Source organism: Ostrinia nubilalis, chromosome 4 (assembly GCF_963855985.1).
Source record: "Ostrinia nubilalis chromosome 4, ilOstNubi1.1, whole genome shotgun sequence".
Lineage (NCBI taxonomy): Eukaryota > Metazoa > Arthropoda > Insecta > Lepidoptera > Crambidae > Ostrinia > Ostrinia nubilalis.
In genome coordinates, this window is record NC_087091.1 from 18,728,686 (window position 1) to 18,745,356 (window position 16,671).

The following is a 16,671-nucleotide window of genomic DNA, read 5'->3' on the forward strand; positions in this document are numbered from 1 at the left end:
GCTCGTAAAGCGCTTTCAGGATCAGTAACCAGTTTTTGGATATCTTGTATAGTTTTTGATATTATGTAGTTTTACTAAAAGTATGTAAGCTGGAAACATTGAATTTTCGGATAGATCCAGTTTATTTTGTAACCTATTATTGGTACCGTTGGATAGAGCTCGTGTAGGACTTTCAGAATCAGTAACCAGGTTTTGAATATCTTGTATAGTTTAGAAATAATCGAGTGAGATCACTTATCGTTTCCACCCTGTATGTAACCAGTCAAAGTTTAAGGCACCCTAAGTAGTCGATATTTATGTTAGCAACACTCGATTTTTGAGAACAGTGTTGCAAACATTATGTTGACTACTTTGGGTAACTCAAACAATATGCTTACTTTAACTGGTTACATTTACCGGTACCATTAGATATAGTTGTTTTATAATATATATCACGAAAGATAAAGAGATTTATGTGTCATCCTGACGTTCATGGAAATACATTCGCGGGTTCGATCCCTGCACGGATACAGATATTCGTATTCGTAAGATTCGTACATGCATATAATAATTATATCGGTTTTCAATGTATAATACTAGCTATTGCCTGCGACATTGCGTGAAAAATTCTTTCAAAATCAAAATTATCTTTATTTGTTTAGTTAGACTAATTAAATTAGTACTTACAAATCGTCAAATGCTCTTAAGGAGCCTATACATGTGAATGTCTCATTCTTTTTTTGCCCTACACCAGCTCATTTATATCTCATTTCTTATATTTACAAGGTCATCAAGTTAGAAATCCTATGATTTACTAGTAAAACCACAGAATAATAATAAGTACTACGTACAGAAGTTTTCAAGGTTCTCAAGGTCACCCAAAGGGCGATGGAGCGGGCTATGCTCGGAGTTTCCCTGCGTGATCGAATCAGAAATGAGGAGATCCGTAGGAGAACCAAAGTAACCGACATAGCTCGCAGAATTGCTAAAATCAAGTGGCAGTGGGCGGGGCACATAGCTCGTAGAGACGATGGCCGTTGGGGCAGGAAAGTTCTCGAGTGGCGACCACGGGCTGGAAAACGTAGCGTGGGCAGGCCTCCTACTAGGTGGACCGACGATCTGGTAAAGGTCGCGGGAGGAGCCTGGATGCGGGCAGCGCAGGACCGTTCATTGTGGAAAACCTTGGGGGAGGCCTTTGTCCAGCAGTGGACGTCATTTGGCTGAAACGAAAACAGAAGTTTTACTTCGCGAAGGTATTTAAAAAAATGTATGCTCAATGTCATTAACAATATGGTGTAATTTAGCTTGTCTCAAGAGTCAAGCAAGTTTGTCAGAAGTTTTGTTGACAAACGTCAGTGATCGGTACTGCGCCGAAGCTATAGGGCTGACTTCGGTAAAATGATGTGACGTGAGGTGCCAATCTGCAGAAAATGGCGGAGGAAATACATGATTTAGCATGAATTATCATGAATAATATTAACTACTTATTTACCTCTCAGTGTCTTCAGGCAACTTAAAAAAGTACATTCTGTGTTTTTATTATTATTTAGGCAGTTAAATACTGCACAGTATTTAGTACACCATTTTCTTTATTTTTTTCCATCATACACAAGAATACGCGTGCGTGAGTCAATGTTCGCTCGTATGTGAGGCCTTGTCGAATAGTACTCTTGTAGGCCTTTTGTACCCTTTGCACCACCGGCCTGCACCACTGGTGGTGCAAAGGGTATTTTTTAATCCCTTTTACACCACCAATAGTGCCGCCCTACCATTAACTGTAAAACGATTATCTATAATCATATAATATTAATATTATAAAGAGGAAAGATTTGATTGTTTGTTTTTTTTTTATTACTGAATAGGCTTCGAAACTACTGGACAGATTTGACAACATAACATAAAAATTAATAACAACCATTCATACCTACATACAACGAATAATTCCTAAAGTACCAGGGCAACATAATCATAAAGGAGCTATATCAAATTCTTCTTGGTTGACCCGAGAAATAAACATGTATCATAAAATAGCTCCTTTATGGTTATGTTGCCCTGGTACTTTATTCGTTGTATGTAGGATGTAGGCCCGGGGTATCGTGGGTCTGAAGTGAAATGTTTATAGGCACTACTTACACACACACAAATTAAAACTTTTAGGTAGGTTTTGATTTATTTATAACAATTAAATTATTAAGTATTTTACAGTCTACTACTACTTTTACAGTCGATGGTAGCACAGCACTATTTGTTGGTGGTGCAAGAGGGATTTAAAAATACCCTTTGCACCACCAGTGGTGCAGGCCGGTGGTGCAAAGGGTACAAAAGGCTTGTAGGGGGCAATCGTGCGTGTTTTGTTTTCGATGTAAACTCGCGGAGATGAACAGGCCTGGTAAAACTTAGATTCACTGGTTTACGTGCTTTAGAGTAACAGACATACAAGATGAAAGGATCTGTAAATTTTATATCGCAATAAAACTATCTTTAAACATAAAACATTTTATATTCACAAAAAATAACTGGTGGCTCAGCCACATCTCATCTTTTTAATAACATCATAAAATACTTGCTACAACACTATCAAATAAATTATTACTGTTATCGAAAACAATCAACTGAATAATAATTTATGCTCATCATTTGAACATAATATTATTTCAATATTTGTGTCTGTTTCACGTCACTTTATGGGGTTACCTCCGCTAGGGTAAACTGCCAGTCATTGGACACTTAAGAAAGTTATTGGACAGTCATTTACTGAATTAAAAATTGCAATTTTATTTCAACAACTGAGAGATTCCGACTGATGGATAAAAGGGCGTTTTTTTGAAGGAATATTCATTGTATTTGAAGGAATATTCATTTTAAGAAAATTCAAGGGTTGTTTTGTCCAATGACTGGCAGCGTCCAATGACTGTCGGTTTACCCTACATTGAATAACAAATGATCGAAAATCAAAATATCGAATTTACAAATGATCGAACGATCAAAATATCGAATGATTTAAATATCGAAAATCAATATAGAGGTTTTAATTAAATTTCATTATGATTAATATAAATAAAACATATTCATACACACATTTTTTTTATTTCCCACTTTAGGGTACCATAGTCAACAAGGAACTCAATCTTCCTATTAAACAATGCAAAATAAGATCGACTTTCGATAATTTTATCTTCGATATTTTGAACGTTACATCATTTGTAAATTCGATATTTTGATCGTTCGATGAAACGTATTCGATATTTTGATTTTCGATCATTTGTTACTCGATATGCCGGAGGTAACCCCATTTTATGGGTATACAGGGTTATATGTCTTAACAAATGAATTCGGAGCACGCGAGTGTATGTCGCATCATTCTTTTGTTTATAAATGAGTCTGTAATATCATGTCAGTACAATAAAACATGAAACAGTAATGTTTACTTGTGTAATGCAACTGATTTAGTGCCTGAGGGGGAGCCACGGGTTGGGTGACATTGATATAATGACGTGACCTATCATACGAAGCACATATTCTTAAGTCTTGCTGACATTTGATTTTGATATTGAAAAAAAATCTCCCGTGCCGCTCCCATACCTCAGGCACTGACTCAGATAAGTGCTACTAGACCTACAGTTATCTAATCCTGCGAGGTTGCTGATGTTTTACAAATAACGCTGTATATTATGGGCAATTTTTTTTCAATCGTCAGATAACTTTTATCTAAACAATAAAATTGAAGGGGTGAGTGGACAAAGGTCTTAACTAACAAAATGAGTTATGAGTGTTTGATAATGTTAATCTGCTCATACCACATTTGAATCCTGAAATGTATGAATGCTTGTCAGATAACACCTTTGTTAAGGTTTGACACGTAATAAAATTGCGTGTTTTGAGCTCATTAGTCGATTTTATCATCACTTAAAACCTATGTTCATGCAAAAAAGTCGATTCTTCAGTTTTGTCAGATAACACCTTTGTCCACTCACCCCTTCAAACAACACTGCACATTCGAGTTTAAATATCGAATACACCTATGCTACCATGCTATTGTTAAATGTCTGCAATCGAGTCTGTTGCACAAGATGGCAGCCTACGCAGCACATACAACAAGTGACGACTTCAACTCTTGCGAGCCAATAATACTGACAACACTGCCAATACGTCAAATCTATCTAGGTATACTTATTATTAATTATTTATTAATAATCAACTAATACATATTATAAAGCTGAAGAGTTTGTTTGTAATTACTTGAATGTGCTAATTTGAGGAACTACTGGTCCAATTTGAACAAGTATTTTTGTGTTGGATAGCCCATTTATTGAGGATGGGTTTAGATTAGTATACAGGCTGGAATTTTGTAATACCACTTGGAGAGAAAGTACTCAGAAAATTTTACTCAAAGAAAACATTCCTTTATTTTTGAAAAGGATAGAACTGCATTCAAACATTTCCGAAAATTTTTGAAAATCCCCCACCATACAATTTTTCTGTAAATAATTAAAATTATTTAAGATTTCATGGTTTTGTCATTTGATGTTTGCTAGAGATTTCATCCTTATGCTTAACCCTAACGATCGATGCAATAAAAATACAGGGTGTAATTTTTAACAATTTTAGTTGGTTTGATTCTCAGGTGTGTCAAGAATATATCTGAAAATCTTTGAATGGTCTATTTCTTTTCGATAATAAAGGAATGTTTTTTTTTTATTTAAATTTTTTTATCTACATTATTAAGAGTATTTTCCCATCAGTGGCCTAATTCACGTATCGCATTCAGCGATTTGTTGTCGTTGAAGTTTTGTTACGTGAATAAGGCTACAGGTGGTATTACAAAATTCCACCCTGTATAACATCACCCTACACTACAGCCAAAGCTAGTAATAGGGCTAGTAATAGTAATAGGGGTGGAGTAGTAAAGAAAAATGTTGCAAAAACAGGAAATATTATTCAAAATGTTTTTATGCGTACGAAGTCGCGGCCACAGCTAGTCTCAGTAATAAAGTTATCTGACGATCGGTCGAGGAAAATCGGCTCTCTAAACAAAACAATTTCATTAAATTATTCACATCGAAGTATCACTGTGAGCTTATAATCTCAACAAAAGTATGTAAAAAAGTCAGTCACGTCACAGTTCGACGAAAAGTCTAAACAATAGCTAAATCTTCCTACACACCGGTCGGCGAGTGGGGCGCGCGGCGCGGGTCACACGGGCAGCGCGGGCCGCTCGCGCGCGCGCAGCTTGGCGCGGTTGTAGGCCAGCACGCCGCCCGCCGCCAGCGCCATGCCCGCCACGTTCAGCGGCGACGCCGGGTTGCGCAGCAGCAGCAGCGACGCGCCCACCACCGCCGCGCGCTTGGCCGCCGACGCCACCGCGTAGGCCAGCGGCGACACCCGCGACAGCACGCTGAAGGCCAGCACCGCCTGCAGCCACGCCAGCGCGCCGTCGCCCGCCAGCAGCGCGCCCACGCGCGCCCAGCCGCCCGCCGGCGCCGCGCCCAGCAGCGCCGCGCCGTCGCTCCACGCCCACAGAGGCAGGAACAGCAGCAGCGCCAGCCGGCCCAGCGCCTGCAGCAGGCGCAGGTGGTGCACGCCCGTGTCGCGCATGACGCGCTTGGAGTACAGGTGCTGCAGGCTGAGCAGCGCGGCGGCGGCCAGCGCGGCGCCCAGCCCCAGCGCGTCGAAGTGCAGCTCCGTGGCCGACGCCACGCCCACGCCCGCCGCGATCAGCAGCAGCGCCGCCTGCACCGCGCGCGGCTGCCGCTCGCCGAACAGCAGCCGCGCCAGCGCCGCCGTCCACAGCGGCGTCGTCGCCTTCACTGCGCACACACACCCTCGGTCACTGTGAGGCTAGGAATTGTTTAAACGAGAAAACATGAAGGCTTGTGAAAGAGAGCGATCATCATATTCATGTCGTACGACCGTAACAGAATAATAATATCGTGCGAAATAAAATTGCGAAAAGCCTCATTGGTGAGACATCTGATCGGACTTTGGTCGACTGTCGAGAGCTTACCCGTGTGCGCGTAAGATATTGGAACTTTCCAAATGGAGACCTGCGAGCAGACGGTGGTGAGGAACTTGGCGAAGGCGAGCGGCACGAGCGTGCGCCAGTAGTAGGCGCGCGGGAAGTCGGTCTCGCGCCGCACGCCGGCGGCGCCGAAGGCCGGCGCGCTCAGCAGCACGATGGCCAGCAGCTGCGCCATGGTGACGGTCATGGGGAACGGGAAGTCGGTGAGCACCAGCTTGCCCAGCACGTTGCTGGCCGAGCTCACGGCGTACCACGCCGCGCACAGCGCCGCCACCGCCAGCGCCTCGCGCCGCGAGCCCTGCAGCCCCATCGCGACTTGCGGACTTCTTCTATTTCCGGTCAGTCCGGTCACCGTCGCATCGCTCTCGCTGCGGCTCGTTGGACGTGAGACGTGTCATATTCCTCTCTCTCGGTCTCCAGTCCGCGGAGGCATTCTAGGTTTTAATTTAATTCTGTTTGAGTGTGCATTCATTCAGACACAATAAAAACCACTACATGTACATTAATGAATTATCACTTCAAAAATATGAAAGAAAGACGTACTATTTCCATACAGACACGACTCGAAAGAAGAATAATGTCAAGGTAATTTTTTTGGCAATCGACGACTGATAGTTTGACAACTCTGACATTACCAATTGACAAGTGACACTAGTGACAGTCGCTGGCTCGCTGGCACTGCTGGCTGACCAATGATGTATAAACTATGGACCGGGCGGGCATACCTATAAAATCATTAATACAGTGTGAGTCACGTTAAAGTGTACATATGAAAATAGATGAAACTAGACCTATTTTTATCGACAAAAAAGAGGTCAAAAAATTTTCGAGATTTTTTTTTAATTTTATATAGATGTACGAGCACGATCGTACATCCTGCTGCACCGTCAGCATCGACCGCCGGGCGACCCATGAACCCTCAACGTGCACCGTCGGCACTCTACACCGACGGCACACTAGCAAATACGTTTCATTGTGTACAGTAAATAACTTATGTATAAATAGCAATAGAATCATAACAATAAACAGATATCAACCGAACGTCGTTGTGTCTCATTTCCCCCCGCTGCGGCCAAGACACCCTTAGCCGTCGCTATGATCAGTCCGGTGAGTCTGCCGGGCTGGCAGCGGGTCCCCGCCGCCTACCTGCCGTCCTAACGCTGCTGCCCTGGGCGACCTGGGCACAGCTTCCTTCCTATCACACCTTATTATGTCTAAGTATTTATTGTTAGGCAGGGCTAGGGCTCTAGGGACTTAGTGTCTTACGGAATAGGGACTCTAGGCTCACTAGGGAGTTAGTTCCCTTCCTGACCGCATATCCCGGGCACGGGAGCGGTGCCTCCCGCCCGTACATCTTCGAGCCGGATAGTTCATCAGCGACCACCAGACCCTACAGTTGGTCTTTCATCCTTGAACCATTTCAGCATCGGGATGGAGTGCCTTACAACCACTCCATATTTTCTCGATTGCTTAAACTCTTCGACCATTTACCATTATTGATATTCAACATTAACCAAACAATGACCTTATTTTGGTCTTTCAATACCTAACCAATTGTAAACATCATTCATAAAAACTTTTAGCGAGCAATGTAGCAAAACTGACCAACTCGTGAATCACCATTTTTACTGAGCGCGGTCTTAACATCATCATTATCATTATTCATTATCAAATGGTAGCAAACCAAGATGCTATCAATTTTACCATTATTTTATGTAGCGAACCAGTCTACATAAGTTATTTACCATTACCAAATACGATAGCAAACCAAGAAGCTATCGACTCTACCATTATCATGTTATGCAGCGAACCAGACTGCATAACTAATTAACCATTACCATTTAAGTTAGCGACCAAGAAGCTAACGACTTTACCATTATTAAGTTATGCGGCGAACCAGACTGCTAACTTATTACCATTACCATTTAAGATAGCAAACCAAGAAGCTATCGACTTTACCATTATCAAGTTATGTAGCGTACCAGTCTACATAACCTACGACCATTACCAAACCAGTAGCAATCAAGACGCTACAAACCAAGAAATAAGATCGACCAGGTAGCAACCAGAAGCTACAGATCTTAAAACGACCATTTTTACCAAGTTGTAGTAAGCAAGAGGCTACAACTAACCATTATTTTATTTATTTCTCACTGTGGCTTGTGCATTGCCACAAAATCTTCATTTTTCACATTACCATACTTTGCTACATTGCGAGCGTATTACTACCATTCAGCGATTCTCGCATAGTTTCACCTTTCTGCAACTAAGCATTTCGCAGTCCATTGACTTTATACCAAGTAAAATAACATAACATTTTTGTATTGCGTTTTCAAGTAAACATTTTAAATTCCCCATTAGGCAGTGTTAACAATATTAGGCGAGGGAAATTATTATTATAACAACCACAACTACCAATACTGTTGTCCTTCACTACCATCCTAATTCCTAGTTTTCCTACCAACGACAACTACCATCATCAACGACAAAACGACAACTACCATCTTCAACGACAAGTACCATCATCTACCACCAAGTTGAGCAACTACCACCATCATCAGAACATCACTAACCTGACAGCAGCGGATCAGTTACCGGCCTCCCGGAAGTGGGTCTCACCGGTAACCGAAAAGTCGCAGATGCTGTTCAGCGCAACACAAGCCAAGAGGGCACCAATCAAGAGGACAACAGCTATACAACAGCCTGGCCACACCAGCGCCAGGCCCACCATCAGCTTGACCACACCAGCCTGGCCACACCAGCGCCAGGCCTACCATCAGCCTGACCACACCAGCCTGGCCACACCAGTGCCAGGCCCACCATCAGCCTGACATCACCAGCCTGGCCACACCAGCGCCAGGCCCACCATCAGCCTGGCCACACCAGCGCCAGGCCCACCATGTGCCTCCACACCAGCCTGGCCACACCAGCGCCAGGCCCACCATCAGTCTGACATCACCAGCCTGGCCACACCAGCGCCAGGCCCACCATCAGCCTGACCACACCAGCCTGGCCACACCAGCGCCAGGCCCACCATCAGCCTGACCACACCAGCCTGGCCACACCAGCGCCAGACCCACCATCAGCCTGACCACACCAGCCTGGCCACACCAGCGCCAGGCCCACCATCAGCCTGACCACACCAGCCTGGCCACACCAGTGCCAGGCCCACCATCAGTCTGACATCACCAGCCTGGCCACACCAGCGCCAGGCCCACCATCAGCCTGACCACACCAGCCTGGCCACACCAGTGCCAGGCCCACCATCAGTCTGACATCACCAGCCTGGCCACACCAGCGCCAGGCCCACCATGTGCCTGACCACACCAGCCTGGCCACACCAGCGCCAGGCTCCACACCACCAGCCTGGCCACACCAGTGCCAGGCCTCACCAGCGCCAGGCCCGGGACCATCCTGGCATCACCAGGAGCCAGGCCCGCGAGCTGCCTGGTCAATCAACCAGCCAGGTGGACACCAAGTGGACAGCCAACCAGAGGTCCACCACCTGGGTCATCAACCACTCATGGAGTCACCGGTCTACGGTCATCGGGCAGCAGGGCAACCACGTGCAGCATCCTCCGCGCCTTCTTCTTCTGCGAGGTGCCAATATGTACGAGCACGATCGTACATCCTGCTGCACCGTCAGCATCGACCGCCGGGCGACCCATGAACCCTCAACGTGCACCGTCGGCACTCTACACCGACGGCACACTAGCAAATACGTTTCATTGTGTACAGTAAATAACTTATGTATAAATAGCAATAGAATCATAACAATAAACAGATATCAACCGAACGTCGTTGTGTCTCATTTCCCCCCGCTGCGGCCAAGACACCCTTAGCCGTCGCTATGATCAGTCCGGTGAGTCTGCCGGGCTGGCAGCGGGTCCCCGCCGCCTACCTGCCGTCCTAACGCTGCTGCCCTGGGCGACCTGGGCACAGCTTCCTTCCTATCACACCTTATTATGTCTAAGTATTTATTGTTAGGCAGGGCTAGGGCTCTAGGGACTTAGTGTCTTACGGAATAGGGACTCTAGGCTCACTAGGGAGTTAGTTCCCTTCCTGACCGCATATCCCGGGCACGGGAGCGGTGCCTCCCGCCCGTACAATAGAATTTTTTTTCTTCCAATTACTTACTGTAAAGAAAACGTAATAACTTTTAAACTAAGCGGTATATCTTGATAAAATAAAAACAGAAATAATGCTAAATAACAGGCGATACTAAAAAAAGACATAAAATACACCAAAAATGCCAACAAATAATAAAAAATGATACTTTTTAAAAAAAATCTGCTTTTAAATTCGTGTTTTTTTGGTTAATTGATAAATTTCTCCAAAAAATGCACCTATAACAGGTGGTTTTTATTACTTTGTATTATTCTCTATCGTATTATCTTTGTAAAACCAAAAATTGCATGTCTCTATTCCTATCACAACATTTGCTATGATCGTTTGAACAAAGGCCTGCCACAACATTATTCTCCGCTACAGGTAGAGACAATTTTAATTTTAACTAAAATGCTTATTTTACTTCGAAACCTTTTGTTTTTATTTGAAATCTAACTTGTCTTTATCAAAATTACAAATCTAGAGCCATTTTCAGTTTCGTTGTTAACAAAGCATTGTATGGCGCGCCCGGAGAGGAATAGTTGAAACGATCATTGCAAACGTTGTGATAGGGATAGAGACATGCGATTTTTGGTTTTACGAAGGTAATACGATAGAGAATAATACAAAGTAATAAAAATCACCGGTTATATTGGCATTTTTTGGAGAAATTTATCAAATAACCAAAAAAACACGAATTTTAAAGCAGATTTTTTTCAAAAAGTATCATTTTTTATTATTTGTTGGCCTTTTTTGTGTATTAGAAGTAATTATTTAGTATTGCCTGTTATTTAGCATTATTACTGTTTTTATTTTATCAGGATATACCGCTTAGTTTAAAAGTTATTACGCTTTCTTTACAATAAGTAATTGGAAGAAAAAAAATTATATAAAAAATTTAAAAAAAATCTAAAAAAAAATTTTACCTCTTTTTTGTCGATAAAAATAGGTCTAGTTTCATCTATTTTCATATGTACACTTTAACGTGACTCACACTGTATAATATTATAACAAATTAATTACAATTTATTTAATTAACATTATAGAATAACGCTTAATGCGCTTACGCTTACAAAATTATTTTAATCCACAGTCAGTCTAGCTATAAATTTTACAAAATATTATTTGTGAAATCGAGACGCACCGCACGTTACCACCTGATGACTTTGCGATTGCAGTACGATGATACGAATATTTTTACGATGCGGCAACTACTAAATTTCGCTAAAATGACACTAATGACGTTAAAAAAGTGGCACGCTGGGCACGCTAGTCTTCATACAAATTTTTTGACGTGCTGATGGGTGGGACAAAAATGATATTTTGTAAAATTTATAGCTTGACAAACTACATTAAAATAATTTTGCAAGCTTAAGCGCAATAAATGTCATTCTATAATGTATTAATTAGTTAATTAATTTGCTAATAATATTTTTAATGTGCTTAATGTACCTATATCAAAGTAAATTCATAATTCCATATTTTAAATTACTTATCTTGGTTAATATACCAAACCATATACAGTGGACCGCAAAGAAAAGGGTCAGTTATAATTTTATAAAGTCTTCAATGTCTTCAAAGATGCCTGACCTAGTTTTTTAAAATAAAGACTCAATTAATTTAAGCTTTTTATTTTTAATACACATAAAATAATAACGCATATTGTTTTGCCAATATGCTTTGTTTCATAACGCTGGGTCAGGTGATTTTGAAGATAGATAGGATTTTCTAAGCAACCCGATAACGATTGAGCAAATCGATTTTAAAATAACAGCGCGTCTAAATCACTTGTCCATTTGGACATATCGGAATGGCACGCTTTGATGAGCAACTTGCTGTATCTATTCTATCCATATCTATGAGTCACATGATTTCCTGTTTAGCTGTCATACGTCAATGAGATGACATACAGCAAGTTTTATTATCTGTATGTGATTAATGGAACAACGATAGAAAGTTTTTAGCACTTTGTTTTTAGATTATTTAATTTTTATGTTTATTTGGATTTAAGTGTTTTTACGATCGATTTAACACAATTTCGAACACCAGCCAAGCCATTTACAGTGTGGTATATATTTATTTCTGTAATATTTCTAGCCACACGTTTAGTTGAAAAGTGTAGTTCTCATCTTGAGAAGTTATCTCTTAAGTATTTCATTGAATTTTTGAATATTAGGGAGTACTGTCGGACGTTTGTTATAGACGAAGTTAATTGAGCGTAGTGTAGAGCAGTGTGCGAGCGAGCGTGCCCAAGGACAGCTCCGAGTGTAGACCTCGGTCGCAGCCTCCAGCGCTCCGCCCAGCGCCTCCAGAGGCCTACCTGCTCTCCGCTTGCGTCGAGCCAGTGAGTACCAGTTCGCCTCAGCCCACTGTCATTGTGAGCTGAACCTGACCATTACCTCTCTTGTTGTACTTATTGTTCTTGTTTGCAATCAAAAATTTAAATTGTTGCTCTTTCTTAATAATGTGACTTCAGAATCTCAATATGATTGATTATTAATAGATGATTGTAGTAGTAATAGTAGGTACCATTAGGTTTATGCATTTATCTTTAGATTATTCTTATCTCCAAAAAAACTTGATATGCCCCTTCCTTTAGATTGGTGTATCAGTATTATTATCATTTATGTTCTGAGATTGTAGGATGTGTTTTATGAAATGTAATAAAAATAAATGTAGCTACACTTATATATGGAAGGATGTTAACCCTTCGAGAGCCACAAATCCAGACACAATAGATAGTCAATTCTTGTGCACGGTCAAATGTGACACCTGACACCCTGCCCTCAACAATGTCATCAGGAGAGCCCTTGCCAGCATCAACATTCCTTCCATGTTAGAACTACGTGGATTGGTCCGTAATGATGGCAAGAGACCTGATGGTCTCACTCTGGCTTCTCGGGAACAGGGACTGGCTTTAGTTTGGGACTCTACATGTGTCGATACTTTAGCGCCTTCCCACCTTAGGGAATCAATTGTTAAAGCTGGGGCTGCAGCTGAGTCGGCAAAATTAGCCAAACATTGCAAATATAAGTCACTTGTGACATATTTGCGCCTTTTGATGTCGAGATCTTCGGACCCTGGAGACAACCGAATGCAAAATTACTGTTACAAATTATTTCCCTTAAATTAATAAAAATCTTGGAAAATTTGAATGCTGGTTCTTTCGTCGCACACAGGTTCGATTCATAATAAGTTTGGTTCTGGCCGCAGGCGGCGCGGCGGCGCGGGCGACGCGGCGGCGGCCGGTGATGCCGCGATGGCGTCGCGGCGCGTGACGCGCAAGTGGGAGGTGTTCGCGGGCCGCAACCGCTTCTGGTGCGACGGGCGCCTCATGACGGCGCCGCACCCCGGCGTGTTCGCGCTCACGCTGGCGCTCATCTGCGGCACGTGCGCGCTGCACTTCGCCTTCGACTGCCCCTTCCTGGCGGCGCGCGTGTCGCCCGCCGTGCCGGCCGTGGGCGCCGCGCTGTGCGCCTTCACGCTGGCCGCGCTGCTGCGCACGGCGCTGTCCGACCCCGGCATCATCCCGCGCGCCGCGCCGGCCGAGGCCGCGGCGCTCGAGGCGGGCGGCGGCGCGGGCGCGGGCGAGGCCGCCGGCCGGCCGCCGCCGCGCGCGCGCGAGGTGCTGGTGCGCGGCCGGCCCGTCAAGCTCAAGTACTGCTTCACGTGCAAGATGTTCCGCCCGCCGCGCGCCTCGCACTGCTCGCTGTGCGACAACTGCGTGGACCGCTTCGACCACCACTGCCCGTGGGTGGGCAACTGCGTGGGCAAGCGCAACTACCGCTACTTCTACACGTTCGTGGTGTCGCTGTCGTTCCTGGCGGTGTTCGTGTTCGCGTGCGCCGTGACGCACCTGGCGCTGGCGGCGCGCGGCGCGGGGCTGGGCGCGGCGCTGCGCGCGTCGCCCGCCTCGGCCGTCGTGGCCGCCGTCTGCTTCCTGTCCGTGTGGTCCGTGCTCGGGCTGGCCGGCTTCCACACCTACCTGGCCTCCACCGACCAGACCACCAACGAGGACGTGAGTGTCGCCGTCGCCCGCTCGTCCCGTCCCTCGCGCCTCGCTCCCGGCTCACCCGACGACTGCTTTCAGATCAAGGGCTCGTTCTCGACGCGGCGCGGCGTGTCCAACCCCAACCCGTACTCGCGCGGCAACGCCTGCGCCAACTGCTGGCACGTGCTGTGCGGCCCGCTGGCGCCCAGCCTCATCGATCGGTGACACGCTTTGCCTTACAAACACTGAAAAAATTGACCACCGAACTAAGTGTTAACTATAACCAAACTAAGTCTTGCTCACTACAGAATTATTTGTTTAATTTACACAACATTTTGTTCCTCATAACCAAAGTGTTCAGTGGTCACTTTTGTTGTGTAAGTAGTAACCAAACATTTTTATCAGTGAAATATTACATTTATTATGAATTTGGGGTTTTCCCTCATTATCTCGCTCACATTGAATTTTAAAATTGCTCACATCTACGAGTGAATATCTTTTGTGACGCCGATCCAAGTATCTCACTAGCGTGTATAATATCTCCCTTCGCAGTCGCGGCGTGTTCACGATCGACGTGAAGGACGAGCTGCCCGCGCACTTCGCGCGCGCCCTGCACGCGCCCGCCGCCCTGCCCGCCGCGCCGCCCGCCGCGCCGCTCGCCGCCCAGCCGCGCCGGGAGCACGACGGGAGAGACGGTAACATCTTTCTCTCCGCCCGGAACGCGCGCGAACGAGACGGATCAAGGAACGAAACCTAAAGAGATAAATTCGTCCCCGCAGGCGCCGCGCCGACGGCCGGCGGCCCCGCGAGCCCGTTCGAGGCGGGCGAGCCGGCGCCGGCGCGCCACGCCTACCTCAACCGCAGCCTGGAGCCCGAGCCGGCGCCGGGCCCGGCCGGCCTGAGCGCGTCGCGGCTGCGGCTGCTGCACGACACCACCATGATCGACGCGGCGCTGGACCTGGACGAGCCCGACCCGCCGCCGCACCTGCCGCACCTGCCGCCGCCCGCGCCGCGCGCGCGAGCCCTCGCCGCGCTCTGACCCCGCCCCCGCCCGCGCCCTCCCGTGTACATAATACCTACTGATTAATATACGCATACATTAAGACCGCTGCGTTTCATTTTTTCGGTGTTCGCCCTTTGCGCTCCGATGGATTTCAGGTATGCATTATTTCTTTAACCTTACGATTGATGCCTTTGACGTGATCATTGTCAGTGTGAATACTTTAATTATGTTTTAATAAACGTAGGTATTTACACGCGTGCGACGACAACGATTCGAATCGCACCTAGCTTCGCAAATCTATTGCGCATCCGTACTACCCGTTCGCGCTAAGTTTGCCGGTCCGTGGAATGCGCGTCCCCTCCCCCGACCGCGATAAAACGCAATCAGTTAACGATTGAACGCAATTAATGTGTCTTATTTTATGCAAATACACAATTCCTATCAATAATAATAAATAAAAAATATTTATAGTTTGTTATAATTATAGACGCTTCCCTTCGAGTGACGTCATATCGCCAGCGGCAAACTTAAAGCGAACGGATAGTACAAAGCTATCGCAGCACGTTGCAGTCGTCATCTGCGGGTGACGGTTACGACGTCACGGCGATCGTCCATTGTTCGCGCCGAGCGCTCGGCGAACGTTGCCGAACGCGCGCCGCCGCATCTCTCCCGAACCAGTCCGAATCGGAACACGACGCGGAGCGCACGTCGCTCGCTCGCTTCACCGTGCACTCGGTCGTAGACTCTGTGCACCCGCCGCTAAACACCTAAACCGAGTGAATATTAACCTGTTTTGTTTTTTGTTGGGTGACGGCATCTTCAAACGCTCCGCGCAACTGGCCCTCGGCGCGGCGTGGTGCTGCGCGTGCCCGTGCCGCTATACTACCTCCAACATAATGCGTGTACTGTAGGTGGGTAATACATTTTATTTGTATGGTTCAATTTTTTTTCTCCTTTTTTATCTGCAATCGACATGGGTCATAATCAGATGTTTTGTCTTGTTTTTTTTTTTGTGTTCTCTGTTGGACTATTACCCTATTACTAATAATACAGTGAAAACCTCGTGGTAATGGTTAAAGACACTTTATTTCTCATAAGAACAATTCATTCACTTACTGAGAAACTTACATTTTATACATTTTTACATTTTTATGAGTGACGTGAGCTAAGTATACCTATATGTGTTACGAGCGGGTTCACCACAATAGGATCTCGAGTCAGCCACCGTCCCTTTCGCCGTTCGCGTTGGGCTATTGATGCTATATTTGTATTGTTTTATTTTAATGGTGCTTCTATAGCCTTATGTAAAATGTCCTCGTAACGTATTTATGCATGTTGTAATAAACGAGTTTCCAACATTTTTCCAATAACAGCGTGCTAATCTATACATGTACCAACCTATCTTCTGCTACTTATTGAAGACACAAATATATGCCGCTGCTTTAAAATTAAAATTTTGTCACAGCACGAGCGTGTCTTTGTCGGTTACCCCAAATAAACTTAACTTTCAAAATATGAACGTTAAACGATAATGTGAATCTTAGTTATTTGCCAGAGAAAAACTTCGCGGCG

The 16,671-nt window shown here is 45.0% G+C and overlaps 2 protein-coding genes across 3 annotated transcripts; one reads left to right on the forward strand and one right to left on the reverse strand.

The window, feature by feature from the left end:
* Positions 1 to 2,459: 2,459 nt before the first annotated feature.
* On the reverse strand, positions 2,460 to 6,623 carry LOC135071294 (solute carrier family 35 member E1 homolog). Of its 2 annotated transcripts, XM_063965083.1 has the most exons (3): positions 6,542 to 6,623; positions 5,984 to 6,432; positions 2,460 to 5,786 (listed from the first exon to the last, which is right to left on the reverse strand). In XM_063965083.1, the coding sequence occupies exons 2-3, from the start codon at positions 6,306 to 6,308 to the stop codon at positions 5,173 to 5,175; spliced, it is 939 nt and encodes a 312-aa protein (XP_063821153.1). In that variant the 5' UTR covers positions 6,309 to 6,432; positions 6,542 to 6,623; the 3' UTR covers positions 2,460 to 5,172. The 2 variants fall into 2 exon arrangements, with proteins under 2 accessions (XP_063821153.1, XP_063821152.1); XM_063965082.1 differs by having other exon boundaries at positions 5,984 to 6,620.
* Positions 6,624 to 11,928: 5,305 nt separating this feature from the next.
* On the forward strand, positions 11,929 to 15,201 carry LOC135071574 (palmitoyltransferase ZDHHC18). Its single transcript, XM_063965348.1, has 5 exons — positions 11,929 to 12,449; positions 13,319 to 14,123; positions 14,196 to 14,317; positions 14,649 to 14,791; positions 14,876 to 15,201. Exons 2-5 carry the CDS (start codon positions 13,365 to 13,367, stop codon positions 15,133 to 15,135), a joined length of 1,284 nt encoding a protein of 427 aa, XP_063821418.1. The 5' UTR covers positions 11,929 to 12,449; positions 13,319 to 13,364; the 3' UTR covers positions 15,136 to 15,201.
* The last annotated feature ends 1,470 nt before the right edge of the window (positions 15,202 to 16,671 follow it).

What these genes read in the sequence shown, in the direction of transcription:
- LOC135071294 (XM_063965083.1), bottom strand. Translation starts at nt 6,308, where the DNA reads ATGGGGCTGCAGGGCTCGCGGCGCGAGGCGCTGGCGGTGGCGGCGCTG. An exon ending in AATATCTTACGCGCACACGG is followed by an intron (nt 5,787 to 5,983) that starts GTAAGCTCTCGA and finishes GTGTGTGCGCAG; the next exon opens with TGAAGGCGACGACGCCGCTG.
- LOC135071574 (XM_063965348.1), top strand. Translation starts at nt 13,365, where the DNA reads ATGGCGTCGCGGCGCGTGACGCGCAAGTGGGAGGTGTTCGCGGGCCGC. An exon ending in GCGCCCAGCCTCATCGATCG is followed by an intron (nt 14,318 to 14,648) that starts GTGACACGCTTT and finishes CTCCCTTCGCAG; the next exon opens with TCGCGGCGTGTTCACGATCG. An exon ending in GGAGCACGACGGGAGAGACG is followed by an intron (nt 14,792 to 14,875) that starts GTAACATCTTTC and finishes TCGTCCCCGCAG; the next exon opens with GCGCCGCGCCGACGGCCGGC.